This window comes from Filicampus tigris, chromosome 9, assembly GCF_054856515.1.
Source record: "Filicampus tigris isolate MCC_2025a chromosome 9, RoL_Ftig_1.0, whole genome shotgun sequence".
NCBI classification, from domain to species: domain Eukaryota; kingdom Metazoa; phylum Chordata; class Actinopteri; order Syngnathiformes; family Syngnathidae; genus Filicampus; species Filicampus tigris.
In genome coordinates, this window is record NC_141225.1 from 20,688,190 (window position 1) to 20,711,158 (window position 22,969).

Genomic DNA, 22,969 nt, shown 5'->3' on the forward strand with positions numbered 1-22,969 from the left:
GAAAAGGATAAGATGGAGGGTGCGGGGGGTGGGGGGGGGTGTTGGTAGGAGGTGGGAGAGCTAGACGAGAAAGTAGTGCAACTGTCATCACAAACAAGAACCATCTGTCTCATTTGTGTAACTTGTTTTCTTTTAATATGAGAACTATGCCTGAGATGATCTCCGAGTTTGAGAGGGGCCAAGTAGAAGGCTGGTTTAAAGCCAGTCTTCTACTGGAGTCTGAGCGATTGGCATTAATATCCAGCCAACCTGCACCGTTAACCCTTCAAATGCAACATGGGGGTTCAAACGAGTGAAATGTGGCCTGTGTTAAGCTCGTGCTTGGCTGGTTTGGACTTCTTTGTTTTGGACAAATACAGAAACATGGGTGACACCTCTGAAGTAGAATGAGGGTCATGAACTAAAGACACTCAATAAAGCAATGGAGTGCAGAAAGTTTCACACATGGTGGGGAAATGGTTTTTCACTATAGTCAAGTGTCGTAGCGGAGTGGTGTGCTGGCAAGCGTTGCTGCAATAGAGTTTGCTTGGGAGATAGCTTTGAATTCCATTGTCCCAGGTTGGTGGGTGCTCCTACCACAGTACAAAAAAACAATGTAAAATTAATTGAAGACTCTAAAGTGCCACGAGAGATATTAATTTAAATGTTTTTGGTGTGTGTCTAAATAATACCCATGACTCATTGTCCCTCCGTCCTTATTCATAAAAATAATCTTCCCCCGACTCGGTCCGTCCTCGTCCTTTGAAAAGCGCTTCCGTCCTTACATTTCATCAGTCCCCCCCCAAAAAAGCATCCTTGCATGACGCTGTGGGAGAGACTATAAGTTGGCTTTCTTGAAGTCATTTCGTTTGCTCTTCAAAACACACACACACGCACACACACATTCCAAATCAGTGTGGCCATCATCCACCCACACCTTATATAGGCCATCTTGGTTACTTAATGAAGGACAGATCGCAACTGTAGCAGTTGTCACAGACACACTTACCGCAGTGGGGGACCGCAATGGAACCAATGTAATTCAACGTTATTGCAGAATATCGTGTATGTGTGCATGTGTGTGTGTGATATGGACGGGGACAGAAGGAGAAAAAATGTGCCATGTGGTCTGCATTTTGCTGAAATCCCAGTCTATCCCAGTGTTGCTGCCTCCGTCTCATGAATCCAAAGCAGACCAGACAGTGAGCGGCCACGCTGCTTCTTCCAAGTACCGCTTAAATATGTACAGTATATGTGGTTTTGTGGTCATATGATGTGATATATTGATAATAATCACATTGAGGTTATATAGTGTGCGGTGTAGGTATTACGACTGCAGAGAACGACCTTGGGTGTAAAGCACCTCACACACTGCAGCGTATTGCTGTGTGAAAGCCTCAATGTTTTTTTTTCCATTCTTTTAATCAAATGTGTCGACAGTAAAACATCCAAGGTTGATCACCACTGAGATCATACATTTGAACATGAGTGTTTTATTTATGTATGTGCAAACCCTATTTCAATTTTGTCGTTAATGTGATACAAGTCACTTATGATGCAATAATCCTCTCTTGGTCACTTTTGTAATGGTCACAGTGACTCAGAAACATTGAATGATTTTATTCTTTTTTTTAAATTTTTTTTTTTTATGTCAAAATGGATTGTGAATCCAAACAAAACTGAGGCGCATCTTCGATCTTGGAGGTACCACTTTGTCTATGAGCAGGGATGTATAAGCCTGTTTCAGGGCTTGGTGGTGGAGCTGGTCATTTTCATCATAAGCTTTCTTATTTTCCTCTTGCATTTCCTTCATAACATACACGCATTTGAAAAGAGCAGTCCGTGACAACATATGTATTTGACACAGCATATATTCAACATGTACATACATTCATAGGCAGTATAATCTTCAGTGTATAAGTCTTTACAGATCTATATTATGATTATTATAACGATAGCACATTATTATAGGCAAGCGTGGCTTTTGGTTGGTACAAATTGGCCATATGTGGTCACATGTTGTCAGTTGCTGCGGGTGAGGGCTTTATGTGCGGTTGGAGAGAAAGTGCTTCAGTCATCATGCATGGTGAACATGCTCAGCAACCATCCGGCAGACAACATAATGTTTTTATTATCTTAGTTTTTGCATTGAGTCTGATACATGTGTTTTTTGTGTGCGTTTGTACCGTCAAATAGCAATTGGCCTTCGGAAAACGCTGAAATACAAAAGGAGATCAATATCCATCTTATCTGAAGGATGTTGATTTCCACCGAGCGTGACAATTCAGTTTGATTTGTTGTGGTACGGTTTGCAAAGGCGAACCCTAATCCGTTGTTCTTTTTTTCCGTGTACGGCAGGATGAGGCCACACCAGCTAACCTGCAAACGAATCCAACAAAGAGGAGGACCGTGACCCAGTCGGCAACGGGTGACAAAAATGTGTGCTCTTTCTTGTTGGCATATGACTTTTTATTACAAGCAACAATACTTATGAATGAATTTGTTCTTAAGCAGGAAGTCAACCTCAAATTTTTCTTTTCAAGAATACAGTATGTTCTATGCTGGCCCACTAGTCGAAACTTTCTGATTAATATTGCGTTTGTGGAATATGAGTTCAAATGGACAATCTAGCACATTATTGTAAATAATTTTTGGGGGTTGACTTCCACTTTAAATCACCGGTAACCAACCACAATTGCCCTGTGGAGAGTGTGAATGATCATTCACAATTTACAAACTGTTAACTGATTCAAAATAAGTTTGTTTATAACAAAGTTGGGGCAATTCTTACGTTAAGTTCCTGTTGAAAGAATGTGAATTCTATGTTGAAAAACAAACTGACTGCATTGTTTCTTGCGTCACTCTTTAATCTTCAGTGCCACTGCATTTGTAGTAACCCAGTGGATGTGGTATTCTGCAATTCAGATTTGTGTATCCATCATAAAACATTTACAACGGAAAAACTTCATTTCGTTACGACCTGAACCAAACCATGCTGCTCGGCATAAACAAGGTTTTTGTGTTTTTCTCTGTCAGCTCTTCTTGCCATTGATGACTACGGATCTTTTTGAGCGATATTTTACGAGTATGACTGTTGCTTTGTTTGTTTTTTGTATTTTTCTCACCGTTAGTGCTAATGCTGTTAAGTTTACAGGAGATGACGAAGGAGGTGATAGTGGCTTTCACTTGTTATTCATCGGCCCCCTTCAGACAGAAAACATGTCTGCGTGTGAACGTGTAAGCAGAGCAGCATCGTGGCACCGCTTGGTGCCAAACACGCAACTCTCCGTGACAAAATCTCAGCACAGTGCGGCCATGCACACACGGAAAGCAAATCACATAAAGTCCATGTACGACTGGTTCAGTCTTTGCAGTGTGTCTTTTATTGACGCTCCCTTGACGTGCGGCACTCTGACTGAGTCCCCCGAAGCAGCGGCAGCAGCAAGGACAGAGGGCCACCGGCCCCCCCTCGAGACCCAAACCCCTTACCCCCACCCATCCGTGGGTGCTGTTTGTCCCTCCTTATCTCCACTAGACTGCCCCCTCCTTCTTAGTCAATCCTAGATAAGCTCCTCAGTCTCAACAAATAAGTTAAACATTACAAGAAGGCGCAGAGGGAGGGAGACAATGCTTTCTAATTGAAAAGACACAAACAGCATGACAAGGAAGTGGATGTCAGCGCACTTTTCAGCTACTCGCCGCATTTCGATTGGCAAGTAGTAGAAGCTTTGGTCCGATCCAGCTGAAGAGGGAGCTTCATGAGTCCTCAGTGTGCTCTCTAGTTGTGGTCAGGAGTGTGAGGCATGTGTTCTGTTCATCAGCAGTAGCCATTTCATCATCGACAAGTGTGCATCTCCTCCATTTTGCGGCACTCCTTGCATTTGACGTAACAGCACCAGTGGAACTTACAGCTGCACCTGTCCACAACCTCGACTTGCTGCGTCTGGAAACCACGGCCGCAGCACATCAGCTCACAGCCGTCGATGGCCTTTGAGGTTCTGTTGCACTGGCGCCCCACCGTGCCCAGCATTCCCGGTGTGCGGGGGTCATGGTCGCAGAAGTCTGGACTGGGTTCTAAGTAGACCAGATCTTCATCAGTGTGAGGTTTGAACTGGGAGTTGCGAGGCACAAGGACTTTGGCCGAGCCCATTTTGCGCTGCTCCACCTCAGTGGCCCCATCAAACTTCTCCTTGATGACATTGCCCACCTTGCGAAAGGGGGGCATCGCTTTCCAGCAGGTCTTCACCTCACATGAGCCCGACACTCCGTGACATTTGCATTCCACGCGCATGTGAGCCAGGATGGCCTGAAAGGATGCCACAAACTTAATTTGCTGACAGAATTATTCCATTCGAAATAGTACGAAAAGTTGATTTTGGCATGCGGTTTTCACCGAACAGTTTATCAAATATCATGAAATCAAATACAAGATCTTTAGCTCATTTTGTTTCGATGCTATCATCCATCCATCCATCCATCCATCCATCCATCTATCCATCCATCCATCCATTTTTCGTACCTCAGTTGTGTTTGACCACATTCATGTATCTTTGAAGTGAAATGTCGCCAAACACGTACAATTCTGAATACCTCAAAGGTGGCATACTCAACACTCCAAAAACAGTTGGGTTTAAAATAACACAATTTTGAGTCAAAAATGGACTGATCCGCTAATTGGGTCAATTTGACCCACCTTCTTGCATTGATTTGTACAAAACAGCCCTCCAAATTGGGAGGAAAAACAACGCAGAAAATTGGGTTAAATTGACCCAAGTCGTGGATCGGTCCACTTTTGACCCAAAATGGTGTTATTTTTAACCCAACTCTTTTTAGAGTGAATAAGCCACAACATCTAAGTGTATGGTTCAAGTCGTGACTGCTACGATTGACTGTGGTTAATCTGTTGTTCCTCTTGTATGCCAGTTACAACAATAAAACATTCTTGTGGTCCATCATTTTTCACAGTAGAAATTGACATTAAAACAGACCGGAGGTCCATCAACATCTCAGGGGAGATTGTGCGCAACCTCAGATTCCACTTTAACAGCAAAACTAGGCTGCTATACAGGAAAGTTAGGTAACTACAGTATGTGCAAGTCTGACAAAAGATGATGTTAAAGTGAAGAAATGGACTTTTCATGTGACTCTAGTGAAAACATCGCATGCCGTTAGAGCCCTGAGTTACCTTCCTGCCGGCCTCATTGTTGTGCAGGTTCATGAGGGCCCGACTGGAGGACTGGCCTTTACTCCTCTCCCTCACGTCCACAAAGGACTGAGAAAAAGCCACGCCGTAAGCTATGTTGTCACTGCATCCCGACCACTGGAATCCTGTGACAAGACATTAGAATATCATTAAATTGCATTCCAACAAAAAGCTCACCCCCCTGAAAATATTGTATCAAATGACACTGAAATGTCTGAGGTGATCCTCATAGTGTTGAACCAGCAAACCATTACCCACAAGTCAGCAGCTTTGCATTTTACTTATAAGAGGTCTCATTGTTTTGCTGTCTGGCTGCAACCGCAGTCTGACACCAGCACAACACTGAGTCAGTGATAATAGGCCAATGATAATCACACAAGCACCACTTTTAGTTAATACACATTTGAGCAACAGCATTTATTTTTTTTTCGACTTCAGTTGTTATTTTTACATAGCTATGTCTTTCTAATGGAAGAATGAAACGACCTATTTACTGAACTTCTCTACGTCAGATGATTACAAATGATATCGATATGTTCTCCGCGAATATCAGAAGTACAATTGATTACATGTGTTGTTGCGTTTGCCATTTTTGCATGTGTGTATTTGCAAGCGGGAGAGAGCGATACGCACCTTCTGGACTGACTCCATGTACATTGTGGTCACAGCCACATTTTTCTAGCTCTCCACTGCTGCAGGCCCTTGTGACCGCAAACGCCACACTGGCTGCTGAGATGGCATACACAAAGGCAGCCTCACGGGTGCCTAAAGCACGCACGCACACACACGCGCAATCGCATTGACTCATTATGTACAGAAGGAACAAATGAAGAATGTGTTTAAGAAGTGTTAAAATGAATATTGGTTGGGGTGTACACCATCAAATCACTTGTTTCCAAAAGTGAGCTTGTTATTAAGGAGTGAAGTCACTGTGCTCTAATGCTATAAACTTACCCTGGGTGACCACTTTGCCAAACACAGGCATGCTCTCTAGAGTGGAGCAATTCCAGCGACGGTTACGGAACTGGAACTGACACTCATCTATCGCCAGCTGAGCACCGCGGCGCACCGCGTCCATCACCTCCACGCTGCGCTTACAGATCTGAACCTGCAGCAGAACAGACACATAGCACATTGTGTAAAACGTAGTGTCCCAGTAAAGACCCTCCCACCGTGACTCGGTCTCTCCAAATACTACATTGTTTTAGGGAAATATGACATGCCCCGCAAACATTAAACAAGAAAATACACTGAAAAAAATGGTATATTGAATTTACTCAATTTTATTTCTTCAAGTGGTTGCATGAAATAGAATCATCAGGATCCAGATTTTTCTGTGTAAACTATACATCTACAAAATTTTATTGTAGACCTTCCCACCGCGACTCAGGCTCACCAAATACGACATTGGGAACTATGCGTGCCCCGCAAACATTAAACAGGAAATAAATGCCTCTAAATTGATAATTAACTACAGTGAAAAAATCTTTAAAATCTATCAGGATTTAGGTGATTTTACTTTGTGCAAGCGCTTGACGAAATAAAATTGAGTAAATGATGTACAGATGTTTAATTTACTCAATTTTATTTTGTCAAGTTGCTGCACAAGATAAAATCATCAGGATTCAGATACGTTTTTTTAAGTGGATCTATAGTCTACTATAAACAATGTAAATGGATCCAGATGATTTGATTTCATGCAACTACCTGTCGAAATGAGTACATCTGGTACTTTTTTTATTTAAAGTAGATCTATAGTCCACCTTAATAGAACTTAACTGGATCCAGATGATTTGATTTCATGCAACCACTTGATGAATTAAACTGATTAAAAAAAAAAAAAAAATCCGTGTAGTAAGAGTACATTCTTTTGAAAGGACACTCCTGAACCAAATTAGGAGTGTGTATTAGATAGCTGTAGCGTAACTAAACACCATTGAGTCTATTGTGCAAAAATAACCTTGTCGTCTCATCGGTTAACGCACCTGTCTCTGGATGAGGCCTCGTAACCTCTCGCACGTCTCTTCATCCCGGATGCTTCCGACTGACGATAGCTTGGCCAGGTACCTGAGCGATGAGAAAATAGAATACATGAATTATTTTATAAACAGCCAACCCTGTTGGAACACTCCATTGATATGAGCTATTATACGTGTCAATAGAACAGAAATGCCACTGCAACCTGCAAGTGACTGACTGAAATGTTAGATTGATATGGTTCATATGTATGTACCCCGGCACCCGAGTTTATGTGTTCGCACGTGAACAAATTATCCAAGTGGGGAATCAAATTAGACTTTAATCAAAATGGATCAAGCTACAGAGAAAGCAACCATCTTGTCATAAACATGAAAATACAGCTGCATGAAGTCTGGTAGGTTTTGCTTGCAGTTGTAGCTTAAGCAGGGATGCGTAACTGCTGAAAAGCGCCATTAGGATTATGTCCGGCAGGCTCGGTTCCCATGATGTTGTGAGAATGTTTCGGATGAAGGTCTGCTTGTGAGTACACTGTGAGGAGGGAAAAGTGGTTTATCACAGACAGCACCTCTAGGCCAGACAGGTCAGAAAGATATACTACGTACACACACAATTGTAGACGTGTGAGAAAATGGCATCGGTCTTGATGCCCTGACCCCCTACATGCACACACAACCGCCCCAACTCACTTCACTCTCATATCTCCAGGCCCAGCTGTGCTTTACAGAAATAGGCTTTCACAATTTCCGACGCTGAATTCCCCTTTGAGGTCGGAGCCTTGATCATGTACTGTCTAAACTGCTCAAAGGTTCTTGACATGTCATGTTTGATCACTTGTTGAGTCTGAAACAACCGCTGCTCTGACTAATGTTTAAAAATGATGTTTTATGAGCAAGAAGCAACACTTTGAATTACCCAAAAGGATGACAGCCAAAACAGATTTCGTTTTTATCAAGCTGCTTTGAAATTAAACAAACACAATAACGCATTCATTAGAAGCAGATCCATTGCAGTGGAGTAATTCTCTAATACTGATACAACTTAGCCTGGGGTGACAAATAAGCAATTGTGAAGTTAAGAGAAGAGCCATTGCACAAACATTGGGCAAAGATAAAACAGTCGTTTGGAATGAATTAAAAAACAAAGGAACCACTGGTGTACACAGTACATTTTGTACATTTTACTTTAAAAAGACTAAATTTTGCCCTAGCAAACTGAGTAAAATTTGAGCGTAAAATATTCAGTGTAAAATTTACTCTGAGAATGTTATACTGAATATTTTACGTCCAAATTTTACTCTGTTTACGTGGACCAAATATAGCATTTTTAGAGTAAAATGTTTGCTCCAAAATTCAGTGTAGGATTTAACAGACAGACGGAATGAGGAGAGCAAGAAAAACAGCGGCATTTGATGAAAGAAGATGCATATCACCCATTTGCGAGAACAATAAAAAGGCCGGACTTGAATTTCCTTTAAGAACCAAAAAAGCAAGGAGATGAGCCTCAAAGTCTCTGTGAGAAAATTTGATGGCAAAATAAAAGCAAAATAAAACAAAGAAATTGGTTTCAGTGTTCCAATAGTTTTAGAGGGGAGTGAATACAAATGGCCCTTCAACTGACTTTAATGCTATTATTCTGTTTCAGTATAGCCTACATGGTTTTCCTTAAGGTTTCTGAAGCCCGTTTTATGAGTACTGGGTTATGAGTTCCCAAGACCACACATACCTCTGCAAAGCCTTTTTGTGTCTGTCTCAGTGGAATGGAGTGGCAACAATCCAAGGCTCGGTGAATTGTGCTGAAATTATTGATATTGCTTTCCTGTGATACTCCTAAAAGTATGAATTTCAATTTCCATAGTTTGCAAAAAAATACAAAGAAAAAGTTGTACGGCATATATTCTCTATTTTAATTCCATCCGTACTTCAAACTGAGTTAAATTTGTCACCATGCAAGATGTACTTCAAATATCAGCATATTGCACAAGACCTCAAAGATGCTCACAGCTCAGAAAAACATTAAAGGCTTTACTCTGTGTATATGTTTGCTTTTTCTTTGGATTTTTGTACTCTTTTCCAAACACTTCTCCAAAAGAAGATCTTGAGGCCTATTTTCGCAGACAGGTACACGTGTGCTCAGCGTAAAAACTGGCGCATCGTCATTTTCTTACCGGTGCCAGTCCAGTTGACCTTGTTTGGGAATTTGGCAGACCGTGTTGTGCCTTGCTGGGTGTTCCGAAGGCGTTTCTATCACACACCCCTAGCGCAGCTGACAATTTGGTGACAGAAAGTAGACAAGAATTTAGACCAGCTAAAAGCAGGTTTACATTGTGGCCAAGGTGGTGTGCGGCCATTTGCCGGATTTGATTGAGGTGCAGGCAGACGGATTTTGAGAGACGTGTGTGATGGCTGTCATTGTATTTCATTCATAAATATGACACTGTGGGACAATCCCTCTGAATCATTGCAGAAATCAATTCTCTTAATGAAGTATTATTTAAAAGCACCCAGTCGCTTTCATTGGATGGCAAACCAGTCGGCTGTGTTCACTCCCACAACGGTGCAAACGGCCATATCTACCTGTGGCCATCTACCAAAACACTCCACGCATGCGCACAGATAGACTGCACTTTGCGCTCGGCACAAAACTACGGCACCTGGCCTCATCACAAATGTCAATAGAAGAAAGAAAAAGAAAACTGCATAGTGATGTCTAGATCTGGCAGGGTTGCAGTTTGTTGTGGTGGTGGCAAGATGGTGGACCCAGGTGCCGGGAGAAAAGGAAGGAGTGCAGGACAAACTCAAAACAAAGTGTATTTATTTCCCAAAAAGCCAAACAAGACAGGTCGAATCAAAAAACACTAAATTAATGGAAGTCGGAAAAAAACATGACCAAAACTGGACGAGACAGGGCACACCAACAAGAGCAACGATTCAACAAAGACTGAAAGGAAGCAGGGAACTAAATACAAACAAACTAACGAGACAACAAGGAACACCTGGAAAAGACACGAGTGGCTGAGGGAGCTGCTTGGAGACGGGGCTGACGAGAACAGGTGGACACAAAAACCTAACGAGACTCGAAAACCCCTCCCACAAGAAAACAAGACATAATAAGAAACAAAATGTCTTAAAAATGACATTATCATTACAATTAGTTTTGATGAAAATGACAATTTGAGCCCGAAATGCATTTCTAATATTTCTTATGGGGAAAAACAAACGGGAGCGCAACCAGCGTCCTGTCGTCCTTTCAGAAGTCCAGGAGGTCAAACACCTCTTTCTTTCCAGGTCTCCTCTCATCTCATCCTCTCAACAGAGCAGATAATCCGCCTCTCTCGCTGCCTCTTTGAAGGCCGTGCTCGACCCCACCAGACAATGTCAGTATTCACCACTCATCGCTGTGATAACCCTGCTCGCTGCCACTCCACAGCATCTCAGCCATATCCACCAACATACAGTAGACACTTGCAAGTGAACTCTCAGTGACTCAGTAGATTGAGATTTACTTGGAAGGTCTTCATTATTAACATGGACACAGTTTCCGTGATGGGAGTCTGGTATGCAATCACACAAAGTATGCGTCTTGGTGTCTTCATTTCCAGCGTCACGAAAACAATGCTTGAATTCGGCCTTGGAGGACACCTGAGCCCTCAACATTACACACTGGGTTGTGTTTAATGAATGAAATGCATAGAAGCAATAGGGGTGCTCGGTTATGAAAAAAATATGAATCACTTGCATTGCATTGCATCATTATTTTGATAATAATTGAAATGACGATTATTCAAACGATCATTCATATTTTTTGGGACAAAATAAGGAAATGTTTCAAAGTAAAAAATATAAAGACACATACATTTCTTTGTAACACTACAATTATGTACGTTCCTATTGGACCAAACAAAATGTTATAAAATAAGTTATTATAAAATTAATAAAAGGCGCCAATGTATGAATTCAGGTACGATTTCCTTTTGTAAAAAAAACATAGTGTGTTGGATATAAATGCATATTAATAATTGTTTTTTATGATGAGGCCAATTTTCTAATCGTGGAATGAAAATTTAAGAAGAAGCAAGTATAAATGGCTTCACAGGCGAAGCCCAAATCTGAAGTTATGTGTTGCATGAAAAATCATGAAAAATCATTTGATCCGAGCAAAAGCCGGAATCTTCTAAGTTAAAGTTCAGAACCAAAATCAACCGTGAAAATTCAATCACTTGCCTCACAGTCTATACAAATAAAGGACTCTGATTCACTGTTCCAATACTTGTAGAAAGGATGCACTATAGATGCTATCCATGTGATTTTTTTTGGGCAGGATGTGTGTTTTTATGTTAAGTCATGGGAAAGGAACAGACAGACCTTGAGCAAGTGTGTTTCATTTTCAGCCCTCCATCCTGTTATCTGCTCATTGTGCGGCGTATACCCTTGCTTCCCTTAGACGAGGTTAACAAAACATCTCACCCAACAGGCAGAGGAGTCAACCCATAGAAGGGCAGAGCAACACACACGCACACACCAGCAGCTCACGTCTCCTGCCCCGTCCCTCTCTCCCTCTTTCCTGCATAAATCCCACGGGCCTAAACCCAGTGGAGCCGGTGGTGTTGTGAAGGCTATGATGCGTAATGCAACACAAACACACAAGCGGACCGTGGATGCACTTCAGGCCAGGTGGAATGAACCAAGCCTCCCACTTAGAACCCCCGGCAGCCTTATGAAAATAAGAGATAAATCCAAACAGGGGAGACTTTTATGACATATGTTGTTATCTTGGACAGAAAATACTGACAAGAATGAAAATGGTTGGACACCATGAGAAAACTACTAGCTGTTTATGAATAATTGTTGTGTTATTAAAGCAACCAATCCATATTGAAATACAGTCCCAAAATATTTCCATGCATCTATTTTGTAAATAATTTCTCCTGTTCAGGGTCACAGGTTCCTATCTCGGCGGTTTTGGGTGCGATACCACCTTTTTTGTGTAAACTGTGCAGGAATGTAATAGAGAGAGTTCTGTTGGGCAACTTAGCGGGGGAGACGGCAGTTAAGGTTTTCTTTCTGGAACTTTCTCCGATCTATACTCAGAATGGCCACAAACCATCCATCCGTCCATTTTCTATATTGCTCATTCTCAGTGGGATCCCAGGTGAATTTGGGGGAGAGACAGAGACTGGTTACCACACATCGCAAGTCACACATAGACAAAAAAACATTCCCACCCACATTCACACCTATGGGCAATATAATTTTATTTGTTAAACAGTGATTGTTATTTATGTGTTGCTGTATAACTGCTAAATTTCGTAATAAATATTCTGAGTTTACAACTGCTTAACTCTATGCTGCTATTAGGCAACTCAGGAAAGTGCAAAAACTCTTCCACAAGGCAAGTACACTAAAAAACAAACAAACAAACAAACAAACAAACAACGGCACTGTAGACACAAGGCAGACAAAAAAAAATCAGACTAATCCAATGACAAAATTTGTAACAGTACTGTGCTGAACATACTAATACATACTCAAACCTGTAGAGGGCACTATTTCACTAGTTTATTGTGATCTCTGCTTGGAAGGTGCTGTCATCTGCTTTGACGAATTCTTTTTACAGCAAGTTATTTGAAATTAGCCTTAGCAGGGATGAATGAATGGAGTAGAACAGAAGCACTAAGAAAATTTGAAGCATGCATTTTAAGCGCATGGAAGTCAGGCCGTGTGAATGGGCGGAAAAATGTGAGGCAACCCCGATACTATGGTAATATGTTTGTTTGTTGGTGTGTTTATGAGCTTACACATGTGTCTGGGTGTATTTATATGCTGGTGGCTCCACTAGAGCTCATTGCCCCCTAAAAATAACATGCTCTGCCAACACCACAAGCCTCACACACAGAAACATAGACACATTCACATATCCACCGTTTCATGCCAATTTGGGAAAATAAATGAAAGACAGTCAAATCCATGGACTAACCTTTCGCCTTTCGTATCAGTGCCATCGCCCAATAAGGGTAGGAATTATTGTGCATGTGCTTTGTGTGTGCCCGTGCGTTTCTGTGCTTGGGCCTATCGACTGTAGCCTGTTTTAGTGCCAAAATGTAACTTTTTGTTCTGCGCATCATGTTAGAATTAAAATCAGCCTACGATGTATTTCAGGTGAAGTAACAACAACACTGTCCGCCATATTGCAGTTCTTTAGCCACCTCGGAGACAACAGCTGGGAACAGCTGATTGTTTCTAAATCCACTGTTTCTAAACTTGGCTGTACCATGTACCTGTAATGAATTCTTTGTACAATGTGAGCTGGAATATCACATCAAAATGATGTGATGGTGGCGTTATGGGGGAAAATGCGGTAAGCAAGTCTGTGTCACCCAGGGCCGCGCTAAACCAAATTGAGACCCGAACAATTTCAATTGTGCGCCCCCCAAAACGGTCAAAAACAAAAATATTTGTTGACGAGGGAAATGAGGTGGTGCTATAAAATTTGGACGACCACGAGCGATGACAAAATGGCTACCGTGCGAAAATCAGTTTTTCATGCACAGAAACCATTTCGCTTTCTTGGGGGGGTTCTGAAAATCTTATGTTAAAAACAAAAAAAAAAAGGCAGAATTGCCTTTTTGAATGTTAACTGTTTTTCTGTATGTGGCCTCTAATTAACAAAAGTCAGCCGGCAATGGCTCAAGCACACCTGTGACCTGAACAAGATAAGTGGTAGACAAAAGATGAATGGATTACAGGACGGTGACATGTCGGCTCCAGATACATTTTGAGTGAGTCACACACCCACACACACACAGGAAAATTCATTTGTATCCCTGCAGCAAGTCACATCAGCTCTTTGTCTAGTGAAAATAAAGCTACCAAAAAAATGACACTGTACTGACCATAAAACTGACCATGTTTTATGGTCACAGAACTTATATTCTGTGACTGCCGAAAAGCAGCCACAGAACTTTCTGCATCCAGTACAGGTTGTCATAAACCTGTGCAGGATACAATGAAATTGCAAGGAGGCTCATTCTGGAGTGTCAGAAAGTTTGGTCTCGGCCACAGGTCATGGGCCCTCCAACCCGACACTGAACGTAAACCTATCACAGCTTTCAGGACACTGTAAAAATGCTCCAACACTACGACACACAATACCACTTCAAGAGCCTGACAGAAAAATCAGGGGCGGGGTGGCCATCAGGAATTGTGAACGGCCGGTGTATTATCCAGGCCTGTCCTGGTCATCACAGCCGCCAGGATCAATCAATAGTTAACTTTCAGTAATATTGTAATTATAACCTTTGTCTTACACAGAAAGGTCGCAGCAATTTGCCCATATGTGCAATATTTTAAGATGGCAAATTCTGTAAATTATCACTGATGTGACATTTGACTGAGCAATAACTACTTCTGAACATGATTTATTCAAACTGTCAGATGAAGAAACATGTTAATTGTACGCAATTAATGTGATTGGTTGAAAGAGCTTTTCTATCACGCAAAAGACTCACATTCATTCATCGGCGAGATGGGGAAATGTCCTCGCTTGTGGAAATGCGATCATTCATGCAAAGTGGGCAAGTTTGGGCACGCACCATCGAGCTTTCTATTTACACAGTTATCACACATGTGTAAACTATGTGTTGTACACCTATTTGTATGGATAAAGACATATCTGTGTAGGAGGCTAGAATACATATTTGGTTCTCACCTCATCACCGCTGAGTCTCCTTCTTTAAACGTAGCCGTTTCAATGTTAGATCAGGATGAAATGTGGATGAAGGTCATGGAAGGGTCAGGCATGTGTGTACACACTAAGGCCGGGGTGTATAAATGTGAAGCAATAATGTGCATTCTGGTCCTATACGAGTCTCTACAGACTCTTATGAGACATGATGAGACAGAGAATGTGGTGGATGAAATTCCATGTTTGATTGCCTGCTAATACATTGGACTTCATTACATGTACTTTGTTTATGTGTATTTGCGGGGGCAAGAAGAAAATGTTTTGGGAAAAGATTGAAGAAGAGAAGGTCTTCACATAGTACTTTGGGTGGCGTAAATCTTATAGGAGAACCTATAATATAAATCCTTGTTGTTGTAAATTTCATTATTTTCACCAGTGAAAAGTTAGGACACCAAATGCGTAAAATACAATTTGAAATGATGGATCTTGAGTAGATCCTTTCTTTCTCCATACTTTGGCCTTTCCATCACTTTTGAAAGAGGCTCATCTTGGTCTCAGGAAATGCGGAAAGGCCAAAGTATGGCGAAAGAAAGGATCCACTTATGATCACAAACACAAGCTCATCTGTGAAGCATGGCGGAGGTACCGCCATGGCTTGGGCTTGCATGGCCGCTTTTGGAACGTGCTCACCAGTCCTTATTGATTAGGGGGGGAAGTGTAATGTCTTAGATTGGCCAGATCAATCACCAGACCTTAGCCCAATAGAGCATGCATTTTACCTCCAGAAGAGGAGACAGAAGGGACAAATCCCCAGAAACAAACAAGGCCTGGAAAAGCATTTCAAATAAAGAATGCCACAGTCTGGTGAAGTCAACGAGCTGCAGGCTTGATGCAGTTATTGTAAGTAAGAGTTATGCCAAACATTCAATGTTTTTCACTTTTCATTTTATGTTAATTTAATTCATTCACTGCCAGACATTTTCAGAGCCTCTTTTACCCTAACGCTTGAAAACGTTTGAAAAAAATATAAATAAATCCCTGGGATTGAATGGCTGGACTGTGAAAAGACAAGTAAATTCATCAATGGCAGTGAATGAGTTAATAATGACTGATCCAATACTTTTGGAGGGAAGTGTATACAAGACACTGCTACCCTTAAAAAAATACAACCACAGCGAAAGTCACTTCTTAAGCTTTATAGTATCTCTTCGCCAGCATTCAACAGATGGAATGGTGCAATCAGCTGTTCACAGCCATTGTCGTCGGAGAGCATTCGCCCACCTTCGACGCCACCAGAGGGTGTGTTATGTCTCCCGAAAGTCCGGTGCACTTTCTCCGCGGAGTGCCACAATTGTATCTCATCTTTCAGTGAGGCCGCCCGCTCTTTACCTGTCAGTCTCATCTGCTCTCAACTAATCCTAGTCCTAATCTGGTCATCCTGAGCGATTCCCCGTCTGATTCAAGTGTGCCATGATAATTGCACACCCAGTGGTGACAAGTGGGCTTGAAATAACATGTCGCAACCTCATTGCAGTCATGTGAATGAGAACAAAGTGCGAGGCGCCAGCGTGTACTGCCAAGGTCTCTGCTTTCTCTGGTTACCCTGCTATCTCTTTAGCACCTCACCATGGTTATACAGGACATGCGCTTGACTGCTCACACACACATTTGAGCCAAGTTGACATGTAAAACATGTTCGTGCTACTTGTTGTATCGAAGAAAAATGGTGTGTTGAATTTACTCAGTTTTCTTTCGTCAAGTGGGTGCACAAAATAAAATCATCTGGATCCAGATGCATTTTTCAAGTATCGGTAGATGTATAGTCCACTTAAAAAAATGATCTGCGTCCAGATAATTTTCTTTTATACAACCGCTTGACGGAAAAAAAAAAAAAAAAATGGAGTACCCGGTATATCAGGCAAAAAACTTTTTTCAGTGTAGGACATTAAGGGGCTTCATAGTCACAGCAGTGTATTATCATCTGTATATAACTTTCATTTTTGGGCCTAAAACAGCCAACATTTTACAGTGATATGGTCACTTTAGTGACTGAACATTTAACAAATAAGATTTACAATAGACTTTACGGTATGCGAAGGTATATGGTATACAATATATCATTCAGGTATTCAGATCATATTTCCTTCTCTGGCTTTTTTCTGGATTTGATGTATAGTAGTATAACTGTAAGAATGGGGCAGCGCGGCCATCCGTAAAATCTGAGCTAACAGCAAACACATGACAACATGTACTGTGGCTATATTCAGTATATTATGTGTATTATTAATACTTTGCTAGTCACTGCCTGCAGTGCACGCTATTGTTAACTACATTTGTGAGGATGAAGCCGGTCAGGTTTCTTGTACAAAACTTGCAATGGCGAAAAATAGTCGACACAGTCCTGTTCAAATGCCAGGTTTATATGGTGTAAAAAAACGAGACCAAGAAAAATCCTTTTGAATTTTTTTCGCCACGTTTAATGTGACTAACACTCACAGAACTACAGGACAAGTAAAATCAACAACTGAGATATATTGTTGCGCAATATTAGTTTTATATCCACTGTACAACACAAGCTAAACTGAATTAGTGCAGTCCTTGTAAATAAATCTAGGAAAGCCCTCGTTCACTCAAGTGCAACAGGATAAAATACATCAACTCTTCAGTGTGCATTCTATATCACGTTTTTAAAAAATAAAGATCGTTGCGATTTTTTTTTTTTTACTTTATCATATACAGTACCTGTAATAGTGCCTCTGAGGCCTCTCGGGGTATGTTCTACTCTGTATGAATTGAGAGCTTAAGGGGCAGGATATTGTTTTCCCTCTCTATCCCATAACTTTCTCTTTGCAACGGAGACCCATACAGTAGTTCTATCTGACTTGAAGGCTCCTTGACTGCTCTGCGTTGGTTGTTGCTGTTGCATGACTGAAATGAGGCCCCACAGGTCCAAATTCTTCTTCGACACAGCTGTTACCTGCGCTGGGCCGGGTCCACCTAACATTTACACCTCGACTGTAAAAACAACCAAATTTCTTCCATAGTAAATCACTACATTTTTGAGTGAGCTCTCCTGCCAGCGCATTCTCCGAATCGCGGTGTACTGCGGATGCTGACACGGACACGTACGCAATTCGATTAAATGTTAATTAGTGAGTGTGTGCCGATATTACATTTTTCAAACATCAAAGTGGCACTTAAATAAACAAACATTCCCAGGGACACGTATACAGCAGCATGCATGGAGGGTGCCACCCCGTGAAAGGAGAAAGTGAACCTGGTATGAAAAAAAGGTTGGTGAAGATGATGAGCCACGAACACCGTGTTATATGTTTAATTCACAACTCTCGGCAAAACATTTCTTTTCTAAGGAAGCTGTGCAACTTACACATTTATACAATGATTCAGAGGGTTTGATTCACGCAGTTGTTATATTTAGGAATGAAATACGATGACACATGTCAGCGGGGCACGGAATCTGTCAGTCAAATCCACCAAAATCGCCACCTGCGCCACGACTTGGACCTGCTTTTAGTTGGTCTAAGGAGTAGTCTACTTTCTGTCATCAAATTGTCAGGTGCGTTGAGGGCATGTAAAAGAAAACACCCTTGGTCTGCCGAGATGCCCAGCGAGGCACAACATGGTCTGCCAAATGAATTAATCGACCTAACATGCATGTATTTTTAGAATGTGGTAAGAAAGCAGAGTACCCACAGAAAAACCTCTACGCAAGCACAGGGCAAACATGCAAACTCCTCAGAGGAAGGGAGAAGGAATTGAAAACCAGAACCTTAGAACTGTCATGTAAATGTCCACATCCCACCGTTCTTCTGTCACTCCACTGACATCAAAAATATCAGAAACACCTTCGTATGAGCCATTGGAGTACAGTCCAACTACAATAAGACATACATATTTAACTTAACAGACTGCTCATTTTGCATGCCGGCAGCAAATTCTGGGTCACTTTTGAATATTCTCGTGATATTTGTTCATATTATATTATGAACTACAGATCTTTTAAAAAGATATTGTCTGACATGAATAATTGATGAACGATGATTAATCCTTAATCACAGAAAATGGAACATATATTTTCATTTTACAAACTTCTCTTGCCTGCATGTGTCAAAGTAACCTCGGTCCTCTCTATGAGTTCTATCTCTTATGTTTAGCATGGTTGATCATTATTATTTTGTTTTACACTGTTTTGAGGTTCCCCATAACCCTCAGGTACATGTTTCTGTCGGCCTACCTGTGCAAGTGTGGTGGAAACACAGACAGTTCTGAGGTTGGTTTCTAGCTGCTCTGTTAACACTGTCCCATTTCAGTTTAAAGAGTTCCACCATATACATAATCTATAGGTGAAATACTGTATGAGCGCCTGTTCAAAACAATGACATTTTCTTTTTTTTTTTTTTTTTAGGGTTGGGGGAGGGGTGAATTTAGGGTCACTTTAGGAAAAGCCACCAAATTTCAGCGTGAAATAAGAACTTTATGCATTTTTTTTTTTTTTATTGCTGTCAAATGTCAAAATGGGTCAAATTTGATCAAGTATGCAATTCAATACCTCTCAATCACTTATTTTATTTAACATTGTGAATGGAGTGAACCTGCTTTAAGTTGTCTCCTTCCTTAAATCTGACCGTCGGGTGTCCTCGATTCCCACAGCGGAGACGAAACCCGTATGTGTGCGTAAATCGGACGCATTAAAAAAAAAAAAAATACAAATTTGTGTAGGCCATAAATATTCAACGAAAAGAGTAGCGGCGCTATCTGTGCGGCGTGCTTTTAACTCTGCCACCGAAACTAGTTTGATTGCGCACCGTTGAAGACCTCAAGTACCTGCTGCCGAACGTCTAGGTGAAAGTGAAGCTTCAGCGTGTACAGTCCACACAGCCATCGCTGCGGAGTAATCCCACTGAGCAGACTGGCAGCTCCGCAAGCCTGCCTGTACATGCCTGCTGTCACCACGCCTTCAGTCACAAACAGCACAATTAAACTCTGCACTCGGTGACAGAGTTCAAGGTGTTTGGCAAAGATTTCACGTGGCCTCTTAATTCCTTCTTATTGTGGAATCCGCGATGTCTCATGCAATGTAAAATCGGGGCAAATCGCACAATTTCAAGAGAGCTGGCAAACTCGGAATAATGAATTACAAATTACAGGTTGTAAGATTAACTGGCGCGCACCCTGCCCTTACATGTTCTAAAAGTGTATGCATGGGACTCGTCAGCATCGTCCTATTTAGACCAAAAGAAAGCCACAACGGGGGCATGTTTTTTTTTTTTGGCGTGGAAAGGCTCCTCCCTATATGATCGACGCCACTCGCAAATGTGTTGGGAGATAAGAGGTGGAATCACAGCGCAAAAATACTGAATTGCCGAGGAATGTGAGAAACCCACTTAACCATCCCATCCGCCTCCCACGGAGATCAGGAGAGCAGGCACACACATGCGACCCAAGCAGCCAGTTGTGCAAACTACATAATGCATTCCAAATTTTTTGTGCATTGGTGTCCACTTACAGAATTTATAAACGTCTTGCTGCATTATTTCAATTAATTTCTCATCATAGCGTGCCATAAATTACAAAGTATGAATGACTACATTCTGTAAGGGATGTCACATTCTGATTTTAAAAAAAAAAGGAACCTTGAAAGAACATCTTCCACTCACATCAAAGTGCGTCTGGCTGGCTGGAATTCCAACAAGTGAAGAAGTGCTCTTAATTCCGCCATTTACACGACGTTTAAGATTTATGGCTTTAATTATCTGTTGTCTCTCTACTGTGTCTTCATCATCTGCAAGTCTATAAGACGTTTCTTTAACGAGAGTTATAGGTGTGATGCAAGAGGCATGTGTCATCCATTCGTCAACACAGCCAATTATTGAAAAATACGAGTTTAATATTGTTGCATGCAAAATGGCAAGTCATCATCGTAGTGGATATTTGCGCAGTTTCAAAACGACATGCATGCTGTTTCTTTTTTTCTATTCTTTTTTTCAGGGGGGTGCATGCAAGGATCCCAAACCCCATTTTTGCAGGGGGTGTGCATGCAGGGATTTTAATGAATTGTTAAATCTATGAGTCACTGTGCTTGGGTGTGACTGTGTGTTTAACAATTAAATCGAGCTACACTCCTGTGAAGGGGATGAGATGAAAATGAGAAGATGTACAACATGTAAACGTGGTCAAACGTGGAGGTGCTCCGGTAAACATTACAGAAGTGGCAAAACATAACAAAAAAAACAAAAAAAAAAAAAAAACGGACTTGAACTTACAGCCAGTTGCTGGCATTGGCCGAGAGGAGCACACAGCAGAGCATCAGCACACACCGCAACACACACTCCTCTGTCATCTCAGCTCGGTGTGGAGGAGAAAGATCGTCGAGAGTGGAAATAATCCCGTGATGGAGAGTGGCTATCCGGGCTGGGAACGGAGGGCAACAGCGGCACACTTCGCACGAGGCTGTTTACTAATCCATCGCATTCGCATCCAGCGCTTCGGCCACGGCCGCACAGGCGCGCAGCTTCACCGCGCGTCCGCACAATTCTTCCGTCCGTCCGTCCCTCCTTGTGCGCCCCCAATCCCACGGTGCACGCAGGAGGATATGGGGTGTTCTCAAAAGTTACAGTCAAACTTTGCATTAACCTTCACCCCTCCTCAGAGAGCACATAAGGGGTAAGGATACAAGTGGAGGGTTCCGATGGTGCTTAAAACACGCCACACGGCTATCCGGTCATCGGGTCTCTGAACGCACGCACTGAGCGCTTGGACTTCCACGACACGCGAACATACACACACCCACACACGCACACACACACACACGCTTGGGTCTGTCGGTGCGTCTGGCAGAGAAGAGAGCGCGTATACTGACTTTAGTTGAGGGGCGGTGCGAGGATGTGGAGGTATGGCAGAGAGATGGGAGTTTTAGGGGGATGAGGGAGGCGGGTTCACGAGCCAACGTGTGCGTGCGTGTGCGCGTGTCTGTGTGTGTAAGTGAAAGCGAGCGTGTTTATGTGAGTGTTGGAGAGGAGTGGGGATAGCTGGGGAGGGCATTAGTGAATGGCTGTGCTATTGCATCCTCCCAGGAGACCTCTAAAACACATAGTGCCGTCTACACACACACACACACACGTACGCACGCGCACGCACACACACGCTGCTCAAACCACTCCTTGGCAGGAGCTCACGCTCCCTGTCACACACTCAACCAAATTTTCTGCGGTCAACAGGCTATTTAAAGCTTGGCAGTAAAATGTCTGCGTTCGAACCCTGCAAATCCCAAATAACATGACAAATGTGAGGGATACTATTGACTGACATGAACGTCTCGGGGAAGACAATCCTCGTGTGTTGCAGACATGAGGTCTTGATCAGCGTGGAAGTGATCCAGGCGAGGAAGAAGAGCTTGATGCAGTTGTCGTAATAAAAAAAAAGCTTTATTTAAGATCGATTTGAATCCTGCCTGCCACGGATGACATTTCTAGAAACCCACGTCTGCATTTTTTTTTCATTAACACCAATACCAATGTCAGATTGAATGATGTGAGCAAATTATTTTTGAGATGTTGCAGTGAACAAGCATTGGTGTGAGATTGCTATGCATAAGCAATTGACTCAAAACAATGAGTTTCATCTTTAATGTCATAGCCTACATACACATTAGTGATAATTGTCCTCTGCATTCAATGCTTTAGAGTGATGATGCTCATCCTGCCAAGATGACCATGACTTCATGTCTCAGCAGTAATTGAGTGTGACTGTGAGTCCACTCGTCACCAACCTGGCTGCTATATTGGTCCTCTGCTGCACCCTCTATAACGCCACCTGTATATGTCCACAGTCCACACCCGAAAAACATGACTTTTTTTCCTTTTTTTTTCGTGGTAGTGTTTTTAAAGCAACCAGTGCTGAAAATAACGGCAACATTCTGACATTTAGCTTCAAACATGAGCATGAGTTTAAAAACTGTCCTGAGTTTGTGAGCGTCACTTTTTTTTTCTTTTTTTTTCACATTTACAACAACATTTGTCCAAATACGACCGGAAGTGTTACTCCGATAAGTTAAGTGCTAAATCGAATTCCAAATGTAAATGTTAAACAAAAGAATGCAAATTTCGA

The 22,969-nt window shown here is 42.0% G+C and overlaps 1 protein-coding gene across 2 annotated transcripts; it reads right to left on the minus strand.

The window, feature by feature from the left end:
* Positions 1-1,832: 1,832 nt before the first annotated feature.
* Positions 1,833-21,721, minus strand: wnt4 (wingless-type MMTV integration site family, member 4). Of its 2 annotated transcripts, none has more exons than XM_086040318.1 (6): positions 21,127-21,721; positions 7,168-7,249; positions 6,137-6,290; positions 5,816-5,947; positions 5,165-5,307; positions 1,833-4,285 (listed from the first exon to the last, which is right to left on the minus strand). In XM_086040318.1, exons 1-6 carry the CDS (start codon positions 21,201-21,203, stop codon positions 3,815-3,817), a joined length of 1,059 nt encoding a protein of 352 aa, XP_085896444.1. In that variant the 5' UTR covers positions 21,204-21,721; the 3' UTR covers positions 1,833-3,814. The 2 variants fall into 2 exon arrangements, with proteins under 2 accessions (XP_085896444.1, XP_085896445.1); XM_086040319.1 differs by lacking the exon at positions 21,127-21,721 and adding an exon at positions 19,688-19,761.
* Between the last annotated feature and the right edge of the window lie 1,248 nt (positions 21,722-22,969).